At 41.3% G+C, this 21,833-nt stretch overlaps 1 protein-coding gene across 7 annotated transcripts in view; it reads right to left on the reverse strand.

Moving 5' to 3' along the window:
* The window catches only part of LOC100747284 (zwei Ig domain protein zig-8-like), a 35,323-nt gene extending 13,736 nt beyond the window's left edge, over positions 1 to 21,587 (reverse strand). The window contains exons 1-3 of one of the 7 annotated variants that reach the window (XM_003488921.4): positions 21,291 to 21,587; positions 20,251 to 20,418; positions 2,274 to 2,384 (exon numbers count right to left, since the gene is read on the reverse strand). In XM_003488921.4, coding sequence (XP_003488969.1) covers positions 2,274 to 2,349 — 76 coding nt within the window. In that variant the 5' untranslated portion in view covers positions 2,350 to 2,384; positions 20,251 to 20,418; positions 21,291 to 21,587. Of the gene's footprint in view, positions 1 to 2,273; positions 2,385 to 2,879; positions 2,953 to 3,480; positions 3,500 to 8,896; positions 8,916 to 20,250; positions 20,419 to 21,008 lie in introns of those variants that run through there. The other 6 variants (XM_003488920.4, XM_033320378.1, XM_012384830.3 and 3 more) reach the window with 6 other exon arrangements.
* Positions 21,588 to 21,833: the final 246 nt, after the last annotated feature.

Consider the following 21,833-nt stretch of genomic DNA (forward strand, 5'->3'; position numbering starts at 1 on the left):
GACCTCGGGGCTAAAAACAAGAAATTATTTTTTTCGATAAGGAATAAAAGAAGAGTAGTCGCTTACTTTTCATAGCGTTGATTTTTTCTCAAGGAATTCCTTGCACAGAGTCGTTCGATTCTTTTCAATCATCTACTTCCTTCAAATATAACCGACGTAAACGTTCATCTGTCGCGTAACTTTTAGCAGAGAGAAACTTTATTATCGGCAGATTGAATAAATTTCTATCTGGTGTACGATTTTTACGTGACCTTGCAAATCCGTCGGCGTGGTTAGTTTCAGCTTTAGCCTTGCACATATCGAATAAGGTCGTAAAGAGCGCAGAGGAATATTTTCTTTCCTAAGTAGATTCGTCGTTTCTTATTAAAGGAAATTTTTGGTCCTCGAGAAACGAAAAAATTCGCCACTGTGTTACGAAGAAGATCTTCAAGGAGGAACGACATTTCTTTCTCCGTTTTTCAAGCCTTTTCTCGTATGAAAATTTTCCTTCGGCGAAAATAACTGCGATTCAAGCATCTTCTTTGTTGCATGGTACATAGCAAAGTACATAGGACGAGTGATAGTGAAGTAATGCGAAACGCAATAAGAGGAACGTAATTTAGTCTCGCGAACTTGCAAACTAAATTTGCTCACGATTACCGGTTACGTTATCGTTATGTGACGGTACGGTGTTTGAATGTGGTGCTATTGTTTCCGCCGAGTAATGTTAGTGTGACAACACTGTCGAGTGAGTTAGTTGAATAGCGTGTAGCGTGCGAGCATGATGTCGATCGAGTGTACGAACACGTGGTAGATGTGCTCGTCGAGTTCTCTCTCCTTTTATGTGTTTTTCGTTTCGACGTTCCTTTTTTCTCTCTTTCATGCGAGTATCTGTGTGTACTTTAATTTGGTTTTGTAATTTGTTGCTTAATAAAGCGTGCTAAGGCAAAGTTCCAGCTGGCTTTTTTTTTGTGTACGAACAGGTTAAAAGAACCGACAGTTGCTTACTTTACCTCAGTGTCTGCTCTTTCTTCTTACGAACCGTAGAATTGCTCGCGACCATTTTACGGTATATAGTTTTTCTCACCAACTATGAGAATCGAAGTCGAAAAGAAACTTTACCTTGTTTGCGTGACGGTACAAGAACGTGGTGATTCTCGCGTGTTTCCAAAAGCTTTGTTACTTTATTATTCGTTGACGGCTCACGACCCTATCTTTCACCTAGTTTTACGACGCACGTTTCGAAAGAAGAACACAAGTTTTCACGTTAACGTCGTGCTCACAAAATTATTTCGTGAGATTTATCTACATCATTACGGCAAAGAATAAGCTCGTTTCTGAGATGAAGTAACTCGTTTTCGTTTCGGCACAAGCGATATCTTTATCTTCGTTAAACGTATTTCTTGTTAAACACGTTTCAAGGTGTCGATAATATATTTTATCATTTATGCTTGCTTTCGGCCGTCGACCAAAGCAAGCTACACTTTGTAAGCGGTGGCACATCAAAAATCCGTGACAAGACTGATCAAAGTTTTCACAGACATTAAAGGTGTGAGTAATGGCGCGATAAAAGTGTAAGCTCAGTGAATCCTCCTCCACGAAGGAGGTTTAACGGATTTCGTTTGTCAATGTGCCAGCGAACGAGACCAATTAGCAGAACGACGTGATAATCTTCGTTAGCTTGGAATTTTGGTTTTTCGGTGAAAAGTTTCGAAATTGTAGATTCTGCACGTGGGCACAGACAAAAGGACTGTTTAAAAATTCGAAATCTCGTTAAGCGAAAAAGATACGTGGTAAGAGAAAGTAAAGGAAAACGAAGAAGAGAAAAACAGAGAAAGTGTCGAGGCGGAGAGATGGAGGAGTAGAAGAGAACGAAGCTATCGGTCTACTATATCTGTGGACCCGGGTTCATCGTGAATACGAATGAGGTCCTGGTCGATCGGGCTGGAGCACTAATTGAGAAAGTTCGCCGGTACCGCTGCCAGTGTTTCCTCTGGATGAAGATAGCCGACCACTTTTGAGGGCAAGTCTGCTCCTCTGTTCCTCTTCTTCGTGATTAAGGCCTGTTCCTTTAGACGGGTTGCAGCGCTGGGAAACTAGAGGGAAGGAAACACGGAAAATCGTCGCGGTTGAAACCGCTAGTAATGGTCACCGTTTTTCTCTTTTTTTACCCTCTCCTTGTAGGAATTGTCGTGACTAAGTTAGACCAGAGCAGACCAAAGAGCAACACCGATACTACACCGGTGCGGCTTAACATTCGAATCGACGAATGTACAAACAAAAGCTTCACTTACCGATTGGATGTAGGAAGTAGCGCGACGATGCTAGCAACAGGAGGATCAATCGAAACGTGTCCATCATAGTTTCCATTCATGTGTACATCGTGCGGTCATCCACGAGTTCGCCTACAATGGAAAAATGAGTAAATAGGTATATATAGGTAAAACGAGAAAAGAGAGACATCGATCCATCTTTTCGACTTTTCCAACGATGACGGGCAGTTAATTAACAATAAAGAACAGTCTTTCAGATTGCCGAACGAAGTGTACGTATTTGGTGTAATGAGTGCCTATTTTTGTAATAGAACAATAGAACGAACATGTTGTAATGAAATTTCTAATTAATCCGCGATATGCGTAGCCTGGATCGTAAAGCCTTATCGCGGGCAAGAGTACCTGTACGTTGTTAACGCCGATCGATGATTGCGATCCTCATACATCTACCATATACGCATTCATCGTTGAAGCCTATAGCATGGCAAAAGCTCGTTGGTTCGGAAAATGTGTCCGGGATTTCGCGGCGATGTATCGAGTATCTCGAATAATCCAGGTAAAGGACGAAGCATTGGCTACTCGTCTACGTGTACAGGTTTTGACCAAGCTTCGCTACGGCCCACGTACCAAACACATCGCGAACCTAGTCGACCGATCATTTTCCCTTTCCTCCCGCCGCGCTGTGGCACTGTTAATCGAACGCCAATGCGTCTTCGTTTTCTCCACGTTCGTCCATCGACCCCCTTCTTTTTTTGTCCGCTTTTCGATCACGGTTGGAGATTGTGTCTCTAATACGAATCGATTCTAGGACGTTTCATCTGTAATTCATCTACAGAAGTAGCAATTGCGTACAGATAATTGCAGGTTAACGAATTCAAAACCGTGTTCGATGCAAATCGGTAACGAAACAATCGTAAAATAAAACTGACAATGAGAATTGCGTTACGCGTTTCATACGAGATCTGATTGTAATTCGCGTAGACCCGCGCGCATATGAATATTTATTTCTACAGATACATACATTAACGTGATGTAATGTTGTGTTCGCGTGTACGCTGCCCCTTTGAACGGTGAGCGTAATTAAAATGTTTCATACTGATGACAGCCTGTGTCGAGACGCATACGGATGATACGTCCAGGATGGATGTTTTCGACCGATTAAGAGTTCATTACTACATGATTGATTCGATGTTTCCGATGCTAGAGGTAAAATGAATTTTCTTCGTACCGTTCCGAGGTGATGGCAATATGTGTACGGATTTCACGCGATCGAACCTGGCTCGGTACAACGTGCGTCCAGTTGGTTTAGCAAGTTCGCGCACGAGCTCGTAATTTTGCCACTTAATTAGACGGTGCTTTACCTTGCAGCTATGTTGAATACAATTGCGTAATCTACGAGATGAAAGCAACCGGTTGGTGTTTGCGGGTATAAATAGAGGGAAGAGGAGATGGGTCGAGAGTGGCTCTGCCATGCTTTCATTTAAATAAGCTTTTCTTAAGTTAGAAGTAAGTTTCAAAGATGGCTCGCTTATATCAACGTCTCCTTCAACGATGTGTACAGCAATTCAAAACTGTACAGAGTTTGGGCTTTGTACCAGAGATACATTCGTGCCTTCTATTTTTCTAATTATTTACGGCTATTTGTTACGCCAATGACGACATAATTCCTTCGATTTGGATCATATTTTATATTTCATCGAATACCTGATCGGTTTGAAAAATGTCAGAGACGGGAGGACGCGAAACACTCAGTTTCTTTGAACAGCATTGCTATACAAGAGGGAGTTTCACGGCGAGCTCGAAAGAAGCAAGAGAAACGAGGAACGGGTAAATTAGTGTCAGCGTAGAAAGCAGAAGCTCGAAATCCTCGAGAGAAGAAAATATAAATGTGACACTTTCATCGCGGGTCACGTAGTTTTCTTTCTTGCGTTTGTCGCTCTTTTCGTCGCTAGCGTAGAGACAAAAAAAAAAAAAGGTTCGAGGGGGTACGTGGCCTTTTTGGTGAAACGTGCCGTTACGTCTACGAGAAGAACTCCAATGTAAAGGACGAATAAAGTAAGGAAGAAGATTGAAGTGGTTGTAAAGGTCCCTAAGGAGCAATCACGCTAGGGTAATTAATATTCTTTGTCGGACAGTTGTTGGCGAATTTCATTGATCCATCTTCCTTTTTGTAGTTAATCGCACGCTTACGTTTACAGTTTTTTCATAGTAGTAGAGAATATCGAATCAATATCATGTCTCCGATGTCGAAAACGTAATGTAAATTTTCCAGGAGTTGAAATATGTAGATAGAGAAACCAGTTGAATTCTTTCGTCCGAATAATTGTGTCTGCTTGCAAGTACAACATAATAGTAACAGAGGAGACCGGTGATCGACTTTTTAATTGCCTCGCTGCGCGATAAACTTAACGGAAAGCAAAGACAAATAAAATCTGTGTAATGGAGGTTCATAGCCCGTGGCTTTGCGTAAATCGGATAGACACTATGATTCGGTTCGTTGCACACGATGTATCGTCCATGTAATATTTAACCTTTCACAATTTCTCTCGTGAAAAAAGCGGCTTTACGTAGAATCGTGATTTGTACCGAACGAGTCGAATTATCGATCGCAATTTCCATCGATATATTAACGGCGATATGTTCTAGCCATGGCTGGTACTATGCGGGATTCTATAATGTTCCACGTACTCTCGACATCGTTTCTTCTCCTTTCGTTTCATTTAATTTCATTTCGTTTCGCTCCGTTTCATTTTATTTTGTTTCGTTCGTTGCCATACCTTGACGTGTGGAAGGGTTTTCTTCTTTTAACTTTCCTTCGCTCGTGCGTCGAAGATACGTACCCGCCAGAGTTTGACAGATTACGAACGATCTTAGCACATTTACCGCTCGTTTAATTTCATATAACGCACCTGATCGAAAACGACGACGTTTCATTCGCTTTGCTGCGATTTGTTCGATGTCTCAGGGCTCCTCTAAAAATAATCGTTAAAGTCTACAAAGTCAATTTCAGAATTAAAAAGGATAAGGGTGTTAGGTTGATAAGGCCCAAGATGAACAAGGCAGAAACGTAAAGAGAAAATTGGCTTTTCTTGGGTGGCAGTTGCACAGAGAGAAGCCCCTGTGACTGAAAACGTCTGCTCGTGGCGGAGAAACCGCACATAGGGATACCTGAATTATGTATACGTACAACGCCGTAAGCCAACCGTCTTGACGGTGTAACGAGCTGTCGATGTCAAGGCAACGAACGAACGGCAACCCTTGCCACGTAGAATTTATTGGCACGTCATAACGAAAGAGGATGCTTGTTCGCGCCATGTTTCCTCGCCACACCTCCGATTCATGATTCAGACCTCTTCATTTAGTCGGTCGGAACCCTTCGTGTGTCAACGAGTTGTTACGGAGGGTTCTGCTATGATTTCATGCCACGTAAACCTTGTTAATATCAAGATACACTTTACGAATTATGTATATACTATGCGATTGAACAATTTAAATGTTACGACGCTCGAATCAATTATATAATCGTACTAAATGCTTCCTTGATTCTACGTATTAGCGATTCTATGGAAATGGGAATTATTTGCCAGTGATTTTGCTGTTCACATTCTTTTCCACTTAATTTATGAATTGTAACAAGTTTGGGGTATGGTAGAAGACATGTTGGCATTTTTACATAACTATAACTATAAATAACTATATATGATTTTATCGGTATTTTTTCAAAGGCCATCTGCAGGAGACTGAGATTTTAGTAAAAGTTTCATGCGATCTATTGTATTTAAAACTTTACTTGAAAAAAAAAACAAACTTTTTTCTCACATATTTTGTCGCAAAGAAATAGTTAAAAGATGCAAGGTATCTATGTAGCATAAATACAACCGACAGACACTTTTATCAAGCCCCTAAGATACTTTTCTCAGTGCTGTATCATTTTGTGTGAAGTATGCATTCTCAGGTTAAATGTTAAAAATCCACAAGCGAATTACTATTCGATTCTGCTAGTAAAAAGAAACTTGAATGCCAATGTCATATTTACGTTGCATTAAATGAAACTTAGTAAAAATAATAAACTTGAAGTATAATATGAACTAGGGAACTGAAAAGCTAATTGATTGCGACAAGTGATTATCAACAAATGTACAATTTTAGTTAACCAAAAATGACCACCTGTTACGAAACGTAAGAGGTGCATCAACTTCGCTCGATTACTTTTTACTTATTTCGCAGTTTTTACTTATTTCTTTGTTTCGTCAGATGGTCAGCATGTCTCCCCTGCTGCCCACGAACAAGACGGCATGGTTCGCCCTACTGGAGAAGCAATTCGAGGCATCGTAGATTTCGGACGACAACATAAGGTACGTGACGCTAGCCAAATGCCTCAATGATCAACAGCTACAGGACGTCGAAGACCTTAATATATGTTGTCGTCCGAAATCTACGCTGCCTAGAACTGCCTCTCCAGCAGGACGAACCATGCCGTCTTGTTCGTGGGCAGCAGGGGAGACATGCTGACCATCTGACTGACGTGGATTCCCACGTCTGTGAAATCAGTCATGCAATAAATGAAATACAACTGGCACGATGAAGTATACGATCATAATACGTCTTCCACTCGAAAAGTCTAAGATCCTTAATAGATGCACCTTGGTATGTTATCAACGAAACAATACATCACGACCTCAAGATACCCACAGCCAAAGAAGAAATATCCAGTTATCCAAATATCCAACAGAACATTGAAACATGCGTTTTAAACGAGACAGTTCACACTATCCACCACCGACCGGTACGTGACGTTGCCGTTACGTGGTGCTCCATATTGTATAGCAAAAGTATATAGTAAATGGATCTTTATCAGACCATCGTTCCAAAATGATGATTCTATTCCCTCTGTCGTGTTTTCTTCACTCCTTTGTACGCGACTTAGCGATCGTTTCGATATCTTTTTCGTCGATATCGACTTTTTTCCTACGTGCAAGCATTTCTTCGATTCTTGACCCAAATACTGAGTTTATAGTACCTATGAAGGCGCACTGTGGTCGGTACGTCATGGTGTATTGACGAATAGAATGATTCAAGTAGCAGCATTCACGTAGCAATTTCGACGAAATGTACAATTGGTACATAGGCACTTTATTGATCCCTCATTCGTGGTCACTATAATTTGTCATTACCTTCGATACCAGTGTAATCACGCTGTGAAATGATTGAAATTTTTTATGACTCACTTTCGCTCAGTATCGTTTTGGAAAAACAATATGAGCTAACTTCCACTTGAGCAGTCTTCCACTTCTAATTTTTCCAGCTTATCGTATTGTACCGTATCGTATCGTATCGTATCGTATCGTACCATACCGTATCGTATCGTATCGTACCGTATCGTATCCTATCGCATTGCATTGTATTGTACTGAGAAAACTTTCGTCGTTCAAGTTTTATCGTTTCTTTCCGTCTCTTCGTTCTCCTCCATTTGCGCAAGGACGCATTAGACACTGTCGAAACAGGAAGATGGTGAAATGAAAACAAAACCAGAGAACTGGCGAAATATGTAGTAAAAGTAACAAAATGAAGTAGTTTAACTTCGACGACTTTCAAATCGCTGAATACATCGGCGAATAATCGTTGACCGTTTCCGTTGTCGGTAGAATCGAGTTCCGCATGGAGAATCGATGCTGCGAGCTTTTTTGCTCGTATACGAAAGTTGTAAAAACCTCGGTCGAAAGTTGTAAAAAAAAGGAAAAGAAATTAATTTGGCTTACGAACTGCAACGATCATCCATGCAATCTGTAAGTAGTATGTAAAGTACACCAAGTGACATTTCGTATGCCTGATCATCGACGTTTATTTTTTGAATCGCGTACGTTCTAGATTAGTTTGGCGATCGAATTGAACACGCTGATCAATTGAAACCGGATTGCTTCGTGGATACGGCCCTTGCTACGATCGTTAATTATTTCATCGCTAAGGACTCCTCGTTATCACAATTTTTTATCCACAACTTCGTATTTACGGAACATATAAATATACGTTGATTAATTAAAAATTATGATATGGCGATACCAATATCGGACATGCTACGATTAAAAAAGTAACAAACGATCTGTACGCGTGTGAAGAAATATGCGAAGCATAACCATCGACGAATTTGCTACCAAATACGTTATTTCTCTCATATTTATTCTTCTTTTCGCAAAGTCGTATTTATTTCCAGTCCTTCTACTTGTTTCTTAACACTTGCATACTCGCGTAAGATCTGGTCGGGCTTCAATATGCCCTAGGAAAAAAGCAGCATTTTATTCGACAAGCGATGCCACGCGAAAGATGTCGTTCCTTACTATTCTTTTTCCCTGCTCCATCGACTTTTTCTCTCCTGAAATTCCTTGGGACATGGAAGAGTGAGAGGTTGTACGCGTACCCTATCAATGTCAAACGTGGTAAGGAGAGCTCTCGAGATTGCAGCACCGACGAATGGACGAGAGAATGAAAGACGTCCAAAGAAGAGACGAATTCTTGGCTTAAGCCGAGCGTACGGTGTTTTCCTTGATTCTCTTTTCCCTTTTCCGTGTCCTTTCTCTCGCCCGCTCTTTCCTCCGATCGAAGAAGGGACTTCGAAACGAGAGAGGGGAGTAGGGTAGAGCGCGTACCTCTCTTCATCATTCTTGAAAGGCTGATGAATCATGGCACAGAATCCGACGTGAAAACCCTTGTTCGTTATCCACTGGCTAATCAAACTCCTACGTTCTCCTAGTGCGCGCGAATCGATTCAATTCGATTTATTAGGTTTTAATGGGTGTCGAACGTTAGCCATTTTGAAACTATGGAAATATTCGGATGTACTATTTATTACTTTTTTGCAATTCTAATATTTCTGTCAAATATTTGCGATGGTTACTATTAGGGATATTAGCTGGAGTCGAGGATAAAAAAAGAGGATCAGGAAAAATATTGGAATTGGAGGGATTTCACGTGCGTATGAACAAAAGAGAAGACACGGATATAGGAACGTAGTTAGAGGATGGAGGAGAATGTGGAACCAAGAGCTGATAGGTTTGACGGGATTTAGTGCTTGTAATGCCAAACTCGACGTCTGGTGTTGCGGTCGGCTTCGACCGACGTATTAGGGAACGGCCGCTGGGATTACGGAGCTGGGGTAAACTCGGTCCCGTTCTAAACTGTGCGACATTTTCAAAGTTACATTGCACGATGTATCTCTCCCCTAAACGTATTAAAACCTCCTATTAGTGTATATACTTGAGCACGTAGTTTGGAGAAAATGCTCATAGTAGACGTAACAGGTCCAAAGAAAAGCAAGTCGAATTCGTTGAAAAGGAAGTAGTAAGAACGTAACTATCTGCGTATATATAGCTGGATTGGAATCGAAACTGGAATCAAAATTGAATCGTATTAATTTTGTTAACGAAACAGGTGAAACATCATCGGCTCGATTGTTCGACTTTAGTCACGTTGCTATACGCTCTTTACGCGATACCTTTTTCGAGCTTCTATCGACGACGATCCATTTTTGTTGCTTTTGCAGTCATTAACCAGGTAACTAAACTCTCAGTTAACGAGTCGTCTCTCGATTATACGACGAAGTAAAACATTTATGTATGAAAGCGAACTTGAAATCTTTCGAGCGGTTTGATAGGCTGTGGCGCGGCGCGCCGACGCTTTCCCTTGGATTTTCGCGCCCGTCGGACCTTGTGCTACGCTTTAGAACTTCAGGCTGTAGTTTCCTTCACGCCGCGTATTCCATTGCCATTTTTCGAGCATGTGCTCATTGTAGCCTCTTCGGTATTCTATCTCTATCCCATTCGAAAGGCCTGCATTATAGATCGTGTGAAATCCAAGTGCCTGACCCCAATCGAATACCCGACCCGCGAGAGAAACAGGTACGAGGGAGGAAGAGGAGATAGAGTCGAATAGATACGAAGAGGGTAGATATAAGGGTAGAGAGTAAAGTAGAGGAAGAGGGAGAAAGATGGCTGAAATCCCATGTGAGTAGGATAGGTCGCGGAAGTAGAGTGCATCGATCAATAAATCTCGATGAAGATAACGCTCATGTAAACGCTTGAACTCTACGACTCTTTGCGTTCCAGTCCTCCGTGACAAGTCTTACCATCATTTGCCAATGTTTTCTACCGATTTTTACGCTTTTTACGCATGCTCCGCTAAACTCTGTTTCTTTCTTGCCGCAATAATGGTACTGACGATAGTCGTTGCGCTGTTCTCAACTTTAAACCACGCGACCATTTCGTTCATTTTTCAATGGTTCGTATGTATGCGCAGATACGCTGTAATTCTGTTACGTGAACATATAACGCCAAGAAAGTGATAAGTTGATTGTTCAGATCTTGAACCCTATTTAAAAGAGAATTTTTAGTGATTCTTGTCGTAACGAGGGAACGATACTTGTGAACTTGTGAATGTACAAAGAGTGGACAGAATTTGTTGAACTTCAAAACGCAACCTGCGATTGATAATCATCAAAATTTAATTGAAATCGAAAGAGGAAGAAAGAAAGATGTATTTATTTTTCGATAAGTATTGGAGTTTAGGAGTACGCAAAAATTGTTGGTTCGCGAAGCATAATTATTGCGAAAAAGTAAAAAACACGGGAAGCACAACGGATTTGAAAAACGAAACAAAGCGAGAGAGACAGGGGCGAGGGGGAGGAGGGCATACAGGAAGAAAAGACACAACAAATACAGGTTATTCGGAGGAAACATGCCGTAAATTGGCCCGGGAATTCTGCCGCTGGCAGTGCAACGCATCGTGCTTATTATGATTAAGTAAAACCACGCTGCAAAATTATTACAGTAGTAGCGAGTCTAATACGAAATTAAAAACACTAGGTTGTCGTGCATTATATCAACAATGCCAATATTTTTGTACATTCGGTAAATTATCGCTCTTAAGTATGCATGACGTCGTGAAATTTTTGCGAAGCTTCAGTTTAAATATATTTTCGAGGAATAAAGCTTCCGTCTCTTATGAAAGTCAGAAAAATGAGAGCTAGTTGCGTGTACGGCGCACAGGTTGAATAATAAATCGTATATTTATTTAGATGCACATGGCTAAAAATATGAGAATGTTAAATTCGTACTGATCTCTCTAAAATTATAAAGTTAGTAAAAACATCGTTTACGACGTATATCGATTAATCTCGTTTCGTTATCTCCTTTCTCTTGCGCTTCTTTTACTTGTATTTTCTTATTCTTTCAAAAATTGCAAAGTCCAATCCATTAAAAAATGTTTATTCTTATTTCAGAAGATAATCGACACTCTTTTTCTGGCGTTTCACCGGCACCTATGATTCTTAGTTTGTTCGAAAGTTTCGTATTTACTAGAATTTTCTCTCGCCTCAGATTTCGTTTTCCCTAGCCACATAGTTTAAATTCTCTGCTTTACGTTAGTTTTATCGTTGCGTATTCGTTCAGGTATGTCGAGAAAGGCAAAAGGAATAAATTTGGTTTATCGCGAAATCGCTTGGCTAGAACGTGATATAGGTAAGCGAGATAAGAACAATAAAAATGGTCCCCAATCATCAAATTGGATTCGTTGCAATTTTCTTGATTGAACTTACGACGAATCGTTCGAAGCCGAAAGCTCGCTTGAAAATTTTTCTCGGCCGCACGTGCCGGAAGGAAGCTACCTGCGTTCCGACGTTTTCTTCTACCGTTTCTAACTGATTTACGGGACGATTGCTTTCTTCGTTGCCGTTTTTTTCATTCCTTTCTTCCTTTTGCCTTCGCTTTGTCCCCTTCTTGTTGCGGTTTGCTCTCTGTGCGAAACTTTCTACCTTCGATATCGAAAATTCCACCGTTGAACGTGATCGTTGCTTTCTTTCAAAGCTTCTTCTTTTTTATCAGAACTTTGCCTTTTCTGTTGTTTACGGATTATTGATGAAAGTTTGTCGACAGTACGGTATTCGTGATCGTTGCTATTTTCGCCGCTATCAAATATATGGCTGATATAATGGGTATTCGTATCAGAATTCAGAATAATTTAAGAGCGTCGTATCCTCCATGAATGTAGGTACGTAGCATGTATGTGCATGTGTATAACTTGGTGTTTGATCGCACGATTTATCGAATCGAACGGAATATGTAGTAATCGACCATAAGATCAGACGATCGTCGAAACGATTCGACAGAGAACTTTACATATGTTCGATGGGTCCGCGATCCGATATCCATTATCAAGATCCCGAATGTCTGGTTTACGAGTGTTTACCAGCAGGATTTCCTACCGAGACGTCCGTTAATGGCAAGCTAACGATTTTCTGCAGCGCCATTATTCATCGTCGTTGGTACCATAAAGTTCGGCCACGGTCGGTCGGGCTAATGGCGGGTTGCGCCCAAGTAACGGTCCTTCCCTAAATCGAGTATTAAATCGTTCCGCTAACGGAGGACGATAATTTGTCGCTAGGGGCAGGTGTTGAGTTCCACTGGACTTGCTCAGGGCTTTGCCTGTTTGTCTTTGGCTACTGAAAACTTTATGCCGACACCAATGGTTCGACTAGAAATAGACGATCAATTGAACATAATTTAAGGGACAACGTCACATTTGACGTAACGAATAGAGAAAGCTTCGAAGCAGGTACTGTCAATGAGTAGTAGACTTCGCCTGCTATCTGCTTTCAAAGAAGCATGTTCGAAGCGACCGGGACAGGAGAAGGCTGAATGAGAATCATGATTTCTCGGTGCTAGGCTGATCAGTATTTAATCGAGGAGAATGAGAAATCGGCTTTTAAACTCGTTATTGCAATCAGATATATATGTATATTGTATATAGCAGTCGGGAAGGAACAGATTCTCAGAGTGGAAAGAAAAATAGACCATCGGTAATGGGATAGTAACGCTGATAGATCAATCGGTATATGGACGTGCGACGTGAAAAGCGGAAGTCTGCGGTTACAACAGGAGGTAAAATCGAACACAAATATGGGCGCAGTAGCTCGCGTCAAAACTTGCTCACCGCATATTTGTCTTGACGCGGTTGGTTATTATACGATGATCCAGTGGACAACTCGATAAGCACGCATCTGTCCACGTCTACGTTCAAATAAGTTCCGAATATAGAGTCGTGGTATTTCACGTACGTAGTTGCGCGCGTATTACGAGACGCGGATATGTGACATATCGCGCGCACCCTGCAAATTTCCCTGCAACTTCGTCGATTGCAATTTACGGTCGATTCAATTAATCCACTACTAGCTGTTCGCTACTCATCGATCGTTGCGAGCTATGGCATACCACTATGCATCGATTATAATTGCCCGGATTCGCGGTTGTTCGTTTCATTCGACCATCGTTATTTTCACCTTCGTTCCGTCGAACCATGCGCTACCGGAATTTTGCCAGTGAAAAGAGCGCAATTAGCGACGTGATATTCGGTCATCTGCATTTTGACGTTACTTCCGCAACGGAGGACCAGGCTGACGATGTTCGCGCAGCATTGTTATACGAAAATTCGGCGTGACGTAAAATGCGAACGACGAGATGTTCAAGAATGTCTAATTTCCGTCAAAATTATTTCCAGTGTGACGGATAATGCCTCGTTAATAGCTCGGCCTCTTTTGAAATTTTGTAAAAACCGCGAACATGCTTTCGTTACAACAAATTATGAATAATCGGTATGACGCTACTATTTGGCAGATGTTTATTTCCCCTTTTTCTCTGACAGGGTAACATTAATGCTATTAATACGTAGTCTGCAAATGACAAAAAGCCCATGAAATTGATCAAACGTTTTAGTTTCTGGATGATCAATTTAATCGATCGAACGAACTCAAACGAACGATTCAAATTGGTTGGAGTATCGTGGTGAAATTCTTGTTGGTAACAGGTAACAGATACATAGATTGTTTCGTGTCAGGTTGCAGTAAACGAAGTTAGTGGCCGAGGTTTCACGTGGTTTATTAAACGTTTCAATTTGTCTATTGTTTTTCGCTCTGAATCGCGCTCCCCTGTCCAACCATCTGCCGACAAGGTACTTCTCGTTTATCGGACTTCAGTAGAGCGAGTTTGAACGCCCTTTGCCGAGACCATCCGTCGACGTAAAAACGCGAAAGCAATGCGATGCTGCAAGTTGTTATTTTTTTAGCTCATCGCGCGAACTGAAAATCGATATCATAAAACAAAATATTTTTCCCTGTTTCTAATCCTTTTTTTGGTAGCAGCAGCCGGTGCTCTTTGGCTTTACGTAATGGTCAGTTTCGTGTAACGCGTTTTGCGATTTTAAAGATCGGGATCGTCGAGAAAAATGAAACTGAAATATTTAGATCGTTTCGCTTGCATCGAAACCCATTTTAGAAATCTGTTTTTTTTTCGCGAGTACCGTTTATAGCCAGCAGGGATTTTTTTGAAACATGCGAACACCTTGCTGGTGAAAATTCTGAAAAGCTCCAAAACACGTCCGTTGTTCCGAGCTACAGGATTTCTGGTTGATAAGACATATCAGTCAACAATAGCTATTATCTTTAAATGAAATCTTTTCACCTAAGACCGATGTACTACCTGTTATCGATGCACCGCTCCGTTGTCGTGTTTTAGGTGAGCTGACTGGCCATCGAAGCACCGATTCCCATTGCAGATGCTATTTCCGATAATAGAAGCGAGATACTGATCTCCCTTGCTCGGAGTTAAAACGGATTGTGCGCAATTTTGCGTACGCATACCAGCTGACCCTCTCCGAACGTACAATCCCTCGGAATGGCAGCACCGCCAGATCGGAGGGGTTGATACGTTCCTACGGATTCTTTGCTTTAATGTCGTTTATACGGATCCGACGTTATTAACGAGTTCGTGCGAGATAAGGAAGGATCTCGCAGTCGAGATCGATGAGTTCGAGGGGGAAACACGAACCTATTGACTCGACTCGACTCGACTCGACTCGACTCGACTCTATTCGATTTTATTCTACTTGTGACTGATCCATCGAATCGATCGGCACAACTACCGAGCGTTTAGATATTTTAATTCTCGCCCGATGTTTGTTGTAGAAAAATGTATTGACACGATATCGCTTCTGTGTTGTCTCACGGACTTCGTATCACATCGTCTTTCTATTTTAATCGATCGCTGTCTATAGCAAGTAGAATTAAAGCGATCGTATAACGTTGACCGATCTTTCGTATCGCTCGAACTATTGTTAATATCAGTGTTGTATTTCGTTTTAATTAATCGCGTTACATGGTCGAATAGCGTTTACACCCGCAGATATTGTGTTACAGTCGCGATTTCGATGGAAGACACAGCGGTGTCTTTGAAATGTTTTGACATCGGTTCGAAACGTGTCGCTCGCGATAAATATGTAAATGCGATTGCGCAGCGAAGAGAAAAATCGTGGGGGGAAGAAGATTTTCGATAGAACTAGTTTCCTATTTCAAAGATCGTTTTGGTAAGGTGCATTTGGTCGAATAACGAAATCCGTGGTAGAATGCGGCAATTTTTTTGCAGATTTCTTGCTCCGAATGGCGAGTGCGGAGGACAGAAGTGCTTGGAGAATGATTCGGACCGCGTGTAGAATACGATCTCGTATACGTGGTTATCGAGAGGGTGACTTAAACGATGGCTGAGCTGAATCGAGAACGGAAGTACAAAACCCAAGGAAATGAAATATTCCACTTGGATATTGGACAGATAAGGAATATTCCGGAGAAAATGATCGTTGCACGCGCCTGTTGAAAACTGTACGATAGGTAGTCGTTCTACTACGTAATTCTGGCAGGTTTTCGCAAATGAAGGAGCAGGGCCAAAAGTCTTTACTCAACTCGGCTGGGATTACCTCGTACGATGTACTCTCGTACGGTGCCATACAGAATTAGCCGGAAAATCGACAATCGAAACTGGCAATGTGGTACGAGCTTGTTAAACGACAATGCTTAATTCGAAGGTTAATCAATCTCTGTCTCTTTGCTCGCTGTTAATATCCTGCTTTCCTCGTGTCATCATGTTTAGTCGTGTTTTTAGTCGCGCGTAGAGACGATAACATTTTCATGTACATGCACCTGTACAATAGGATTCGTTTCGTGCATAGAACGCTATCGGATGTCATGAAAACAGTAAAAAGCGGAAAATCGAAAATAGATAAGAAAGTCCTACGTTTGACATCAAAGGGAATAAGAATACCGGAAAAATGAGACGAAACGATTGCGGAAAAACTGATTTTGCGAGGACGTGCGTAACAGAGACTACGGCTTCGCTTTAGAAGTAGGCGAAAATATTTGCTCCGCACGAATTCTTCTCTTACGACTACACTTTCTCGGTTAAAATAGGAAAGACAGTGATCCCTAGAACAAGGCGGTTTCGAACATGCGGGTCTTTTCGCTGACAAATTTCACTTCTGTTTTTTTACATTTATTTTGCATCAATTTATTTAACATATCTTTACTTTACCATGGCGAATAGCAGAGACTAAGAAGAACGAATGTAAATGCTTTCGTGCGAACTAATTCCTCGCAAATTGCCCGCGCGTACAAGAAACGGTGACACTGCGAGCTGCATAGTCGCAGTTTCATTGTATGCAGGCGTAAAAACAAATGAATTCGTATCTTCTATTTTTTCAAATAGTTTGTTAATTGTTTGAATTCGACGTTGCTGCTCGATGCATACAGCAGCAATTTCAGAAAAACAGTTGGCATTAAATCGTCTTACATACGGTATCATTGTATAGTGAAGAATACGAGTGAATATACAGGCATAAGCACATGCATTGGAAAAATATAAACTTGTGTATATATGTATGTGAGTATCTACTTCAAGTTTTTGGTTGCTTGAGGAGTGAGGAGGGGGAGGGGTACTCCGAAACTACGCGAATTTCGCCCTACGCAGTTAGTCGATGTACCTAACCCTTGGGCTATTCATGCGAGCACTATATAAGGAAACTTCTTCTTCCTTTTGACAGTTGAATTGGGAACGTTGTTACGAACTTGATAATTGCAATTTCATTATCGAGTTGACGTATACATACGTATCATGTACGTACAATGCATCGTGATTAGTATTTCAGTCAAGGGACTGGGCACTGATTCCAGCAAACGACGACCACGACCACGACTGCGAAAAGTTTTTGTTTAGCCCTTTCTAGATCAATCCAGCGGTCAGAATGATCAGCGGAATTCGCAAAGCGCTGCCATGGTGGGAATGAAGAAAAAGTAAAAGCAAAGTCTGGCTGCGTGAACAGTTGAATATCAAAGAAAAAGGGAAGGAGAGTCGATATTCGGACCGCAGGTGCTGTGACAACGAAGAGCTTGCGGTAGTTCGGCCTGGCCAAGGCTTTTTACGAGTTTTCAGCGCTAAACTTGCATTTCTTTAGCGAGCGCAGAGGGAGGTGGAAGGAAGACAGGAAGTCGGTAGTGGTGGGCGGAACAGGCACGAAAGAAAGAGAAAGACCAAAGAGGAAACTACTATCCCGCTGATTTTATTCAAATTTTCTCCAGGCGAAATATCCACTTCCTTCGAGCTTTTCCTGCCTGTTCTTTCTCTACGAGGTTCACTCTTTTGCATTTTAGCTAGCCGATACAGGCGAAAATGCGGCGTCAACGAGGAGTCAGTCGCATCGTGCTCTGCTTTTGTTCCTTTACAGTCACGTATACTTGTTTTCTGCTCATTTCAACATTTTCTCGTTTCTTCGCGAATTTCCTCTGCTTTCTCTCGTAAAGAACGCGCCGCGAGTTTCGTTCACCGATTTTGCGTTGCTTTGTCGTCCTATGGTCTGCCAATTATCAGGCTATATATGCGCCTATCGAAGCGCGAATATTCACGATCGATAAAGTTTTAAACCGGTCTTGGTTTAGTCGTGTATTTTATTTCGAATTCTTATCATTCCTTATTTTCTTTTATTCGTTCCTACATCTTGCGTTGGAGAAAAGAAATGGCGAAAAGGCGATTCTACATGGTGATTTATTAACACTCTGAAATGAAACCAAACACCGAATCCGTTCCATATTTTTCTGTTGAACGCGACCGGAGAACGTAGTCTCGTATAGTTTGGGAAATTGACGGTCCACGCGATACGATAATCGCGCGGAAACTGTTCGGTCGAGCGTTTCAATCCGACGCTATCCGAAGCTATCTTATTTTCCGACAATCGATCACGCATTGTTGCACGAAACACGAATGCACGATGCATTTCCAATTCTTTCATTTTCAGGGAAAGCCCTGTTAGAACAATATGAAAAGTACAATACATAATTGTACTTTGCTCGTTGAACAGCGCGGACAAATAGTTTCAATTTATTTAAATTTTCTACTAAATAAATAAATAAATAAATAAATGTAGTAAGAAAGAACTGTGCGTTAAAGGAAAAGAGGAAAAGATTGCTTATTCGGACTTGACATTATTGCCTTTTGACATTATTATACATAAACACGTGCTTTCTTTATTTAATATTTAAAAGGCGAATTGAAAAGCGTTTCTCTTTTTCGATTCAATTGCGATTGCCAGTATCGCAAGTATTCTTCCACTAAATCTTGGCGATCTCGTAAGTAAACGATTCTAATAAAACGCAACGTTGGCAAAGATCCTCGGGATTTCATAGATTACGGTCGGTTTTGTTTCCCTTTCTTGAGCCGAACCTCGGTTTTGAGTTTTTCCCCGGCCGCAATTCAGTCGAGCATGAGAATGACGGACGGTTTGCTTGGTGCGATTAGAAGAGGATCGTCCTCTTTTTCCGAGCAGGAGGAAACAAAGCCACGGGTCTAAACGCAGCTGTCGAGCTTGCTGGATGTTTTTGCCCGTGCTTTTATCTTGGACGTCAAACATTCAATGGGATTAGGGAATAAATAATGCACGAAACGCAACGATGACATCTTAACCGAATTTCAACGATACATTCTAACAAAAGAATCTCACTTGGCGCACGTTGTATAGATTTTTCATCGCTAAAGCTCTATTGAAAACTTTTCATCGCGAAGAATTGCGATTGCATCGCCACCACAAATTATATATATATATATACGTATATCAATTTAACAGTCTTTAAAATAATGAAACGTTGAGTAGAACTATTCGTCGTAGAACTCGCTGTCTGGCGGAAGTTTACCGTTCGTCGTCGAGAGAACTTATGTATATAGAATAGAATAGAAATCCAGGCACGTAAGGAACATTGGGTCTGCGTTATTAAATTATACGACACTCTTGTGTCGGAAAATGTGGCGTATTTTACGCTCGCTTTATACACTAAGTAAAATAAAATACAGTCACGCGTTAATTTTTCTTTAGTAGAGCTCTCTCGAGCGTTGGATTGTTCGGTTGCTTGTTATCGTAGGACGTGATATTTCCTTTGTTTGTCATTTGCGATTTATCCGCGTAACGCTGTTAAAATGATAAAATGTAAAATCCGTCGAGTTATATTTTAAATCTCGATTCATTCGAGGTGAATCGAAACTGTTGTATTCAAGACTGCGAAAACGAATATCATTTAAAATCGTTTAAAATTCCATTATTACTATCATTGCATCGTTCGATGGATTACAGCGAAAGCGATCAATTCAGCGAGATCGAATCGTTATGGATTACGTACGCCTTGGGAAGAAATTGATATAAACGTTCTATGTACCTAGTTATCTCCGGCTGCACAGCTATGGCGTCAAAGTTGTCTCGTCTATCTCTGCGTCGTTGTAATTTGTGGTATAAAGTTTACTGTTCGTGTAATTGCGGTGTCATAATGTCGAAGGAGGTAACTAGCGGTGCAAAGCCGCCGATGCGGTAACTCGAGTGTTGGAGGGACTGCATTTCGAAGCTAATTATGGTCTAAAAATTCGCCTTTTTTTAGATTAAAAACAATCCTTTAAGATTTTAGACTTGGTAATAATCTTCTAAGGCGAATTTTCGATCGTTGACGGGAAAATTGTAGATTTATTTTGTCAGTCTGCGTATACAGACGAGACGTAGAACAGAAATCGAAAGACACGGAATCGATGGAGCAAAATCGATTAAGCAAGTTTGTGCATACAATGAATTTTGGACTATGTCCGATAGAAGCTCTTACCACTTATCGTTCGACGAAATCGTGAGCCGTACTTCGAACAAGCATCATTCTTCGCATGTGTTGCAACTTGTGTTTTTCGTTCGTCGGAGCAAATTCCGTATGAAACTTTTATACATGTAACGTCTTATTAGCTTTCCAAATGTAATCGAATATTTCTTGCATTTGATTCTAGAAACGTAAAATTATCGCTACCATGAAAGGGAAGAGAAGAATGCACAAATAAAGTAATCAGGACGAACGAAAAAAAAGAGATGAGCGTAGGTTTGTGACGTATAGTAATTTAGATGTAGCAAAAAGAAAGCAACAGCATTGAATTAAAACGAGAACGTTTCTTATCTACGAGAAAGCGTGTCCGCGCGTTGTACGATAGTTATGATCCGATTAATTTCACTGAAACTAGCAACGCCTATACAGATTCGGTTGCACTCTGTACAAGAGATTCAATTAGTCTCTGATTACGGATATAAATGCATTTACGAGGCAGCAACGAAACGCGTGTCGTATTTAAGACCATTGTAAAGAGAATAGAATCCAGTAGTAGTAAACTAAATTCATTTGAAAAGCCTCGCTCCAGTATATCTGCTACGATTAGAAATGGAATTTTGAAATACGAGCATCGTAAATGCTACTATTTCACGAACAGTCAAATAGCTTAACGCATATATTTTCTGACGCAATGATTGGTCGATGGATCGGAAGAGGCAAATGGATCGTGAAAGCAATGAAATTGCAAAGGGAATGAAATTCTTTCGACCTACAGACATTGTTCTCGATTGAGTTTCGAATGGGCACAAAAATTTATGTGACGATATACGTGTATGCAAAACGGCATGCGAGGATGAAATCCGATGGTCTTGAATAGATTATCGGATGGTATGCGTCGTCCTCGAAGGACATTGAACAAAAGTGTACAAAGAAAAATAAAAGATTATAACGACACAGACACGATTTGCAAGCGTATACCGAGGTTCACACGAGTTACCCCTAATCACGTTGTTTTAGTTTACGCGTGTCGTGGTGCACGGTAACTTTGTACGTACGTATGACAGATTTGCTGCAAATCCGAAACACAGACCGATCACGACCAACGAGAAACGAACTTCCGATCGGAGAGGTAACAGACACGCGAAAATTAGACAGTTCAGCGAAGACGTTTTGGATGCCGTACGATGACACGCGAATCGTAAACGATTGATCGATGCACCCGGAAGCGCCAGATAGTGAAAGGGTAGAGGTATGTAGGTGTGTCGACGTTTTGGCGCGAGGACAGTCGTAATTGCTCCGCGACGAGAACACGAAACCGTGCGTTTCAAGTTCGGCCGACGACTGACGAACGTACCTGGGCACGACGCCTGCGCCCGTTCGTGGCCAACACACCTCGACGCGTTACGACCGTGCCGCGCGCATCACGCTTTGCCGATGCATCCAGATTACTGTCTACCATATCGCTGCACAAGGATTCCCTTGCACGGAAATGCAAATCCTACAACAGGAGAAACAGTTTAACACTGTGGCTTCGTAACATCGTCATTGCTTTTACCACAAGTATGGTATCGTTATCGTCACCATGATTATTCGGTTTG

The sequence above is a fragment of the Bombus impatiens genome, unplaced genomic scaffold, assembly GCF_000188095.3.
Source record: "Bombus impatiens unplaced genomic scaffold, BIMP_2.2 scf_0298, whole genome shotgun sequence".
NCBI lineage: Eukaryota > Metazoa > Arthropoda > Insecta > Hymenoptera > Apidae > Bombus > Bombus impatiens.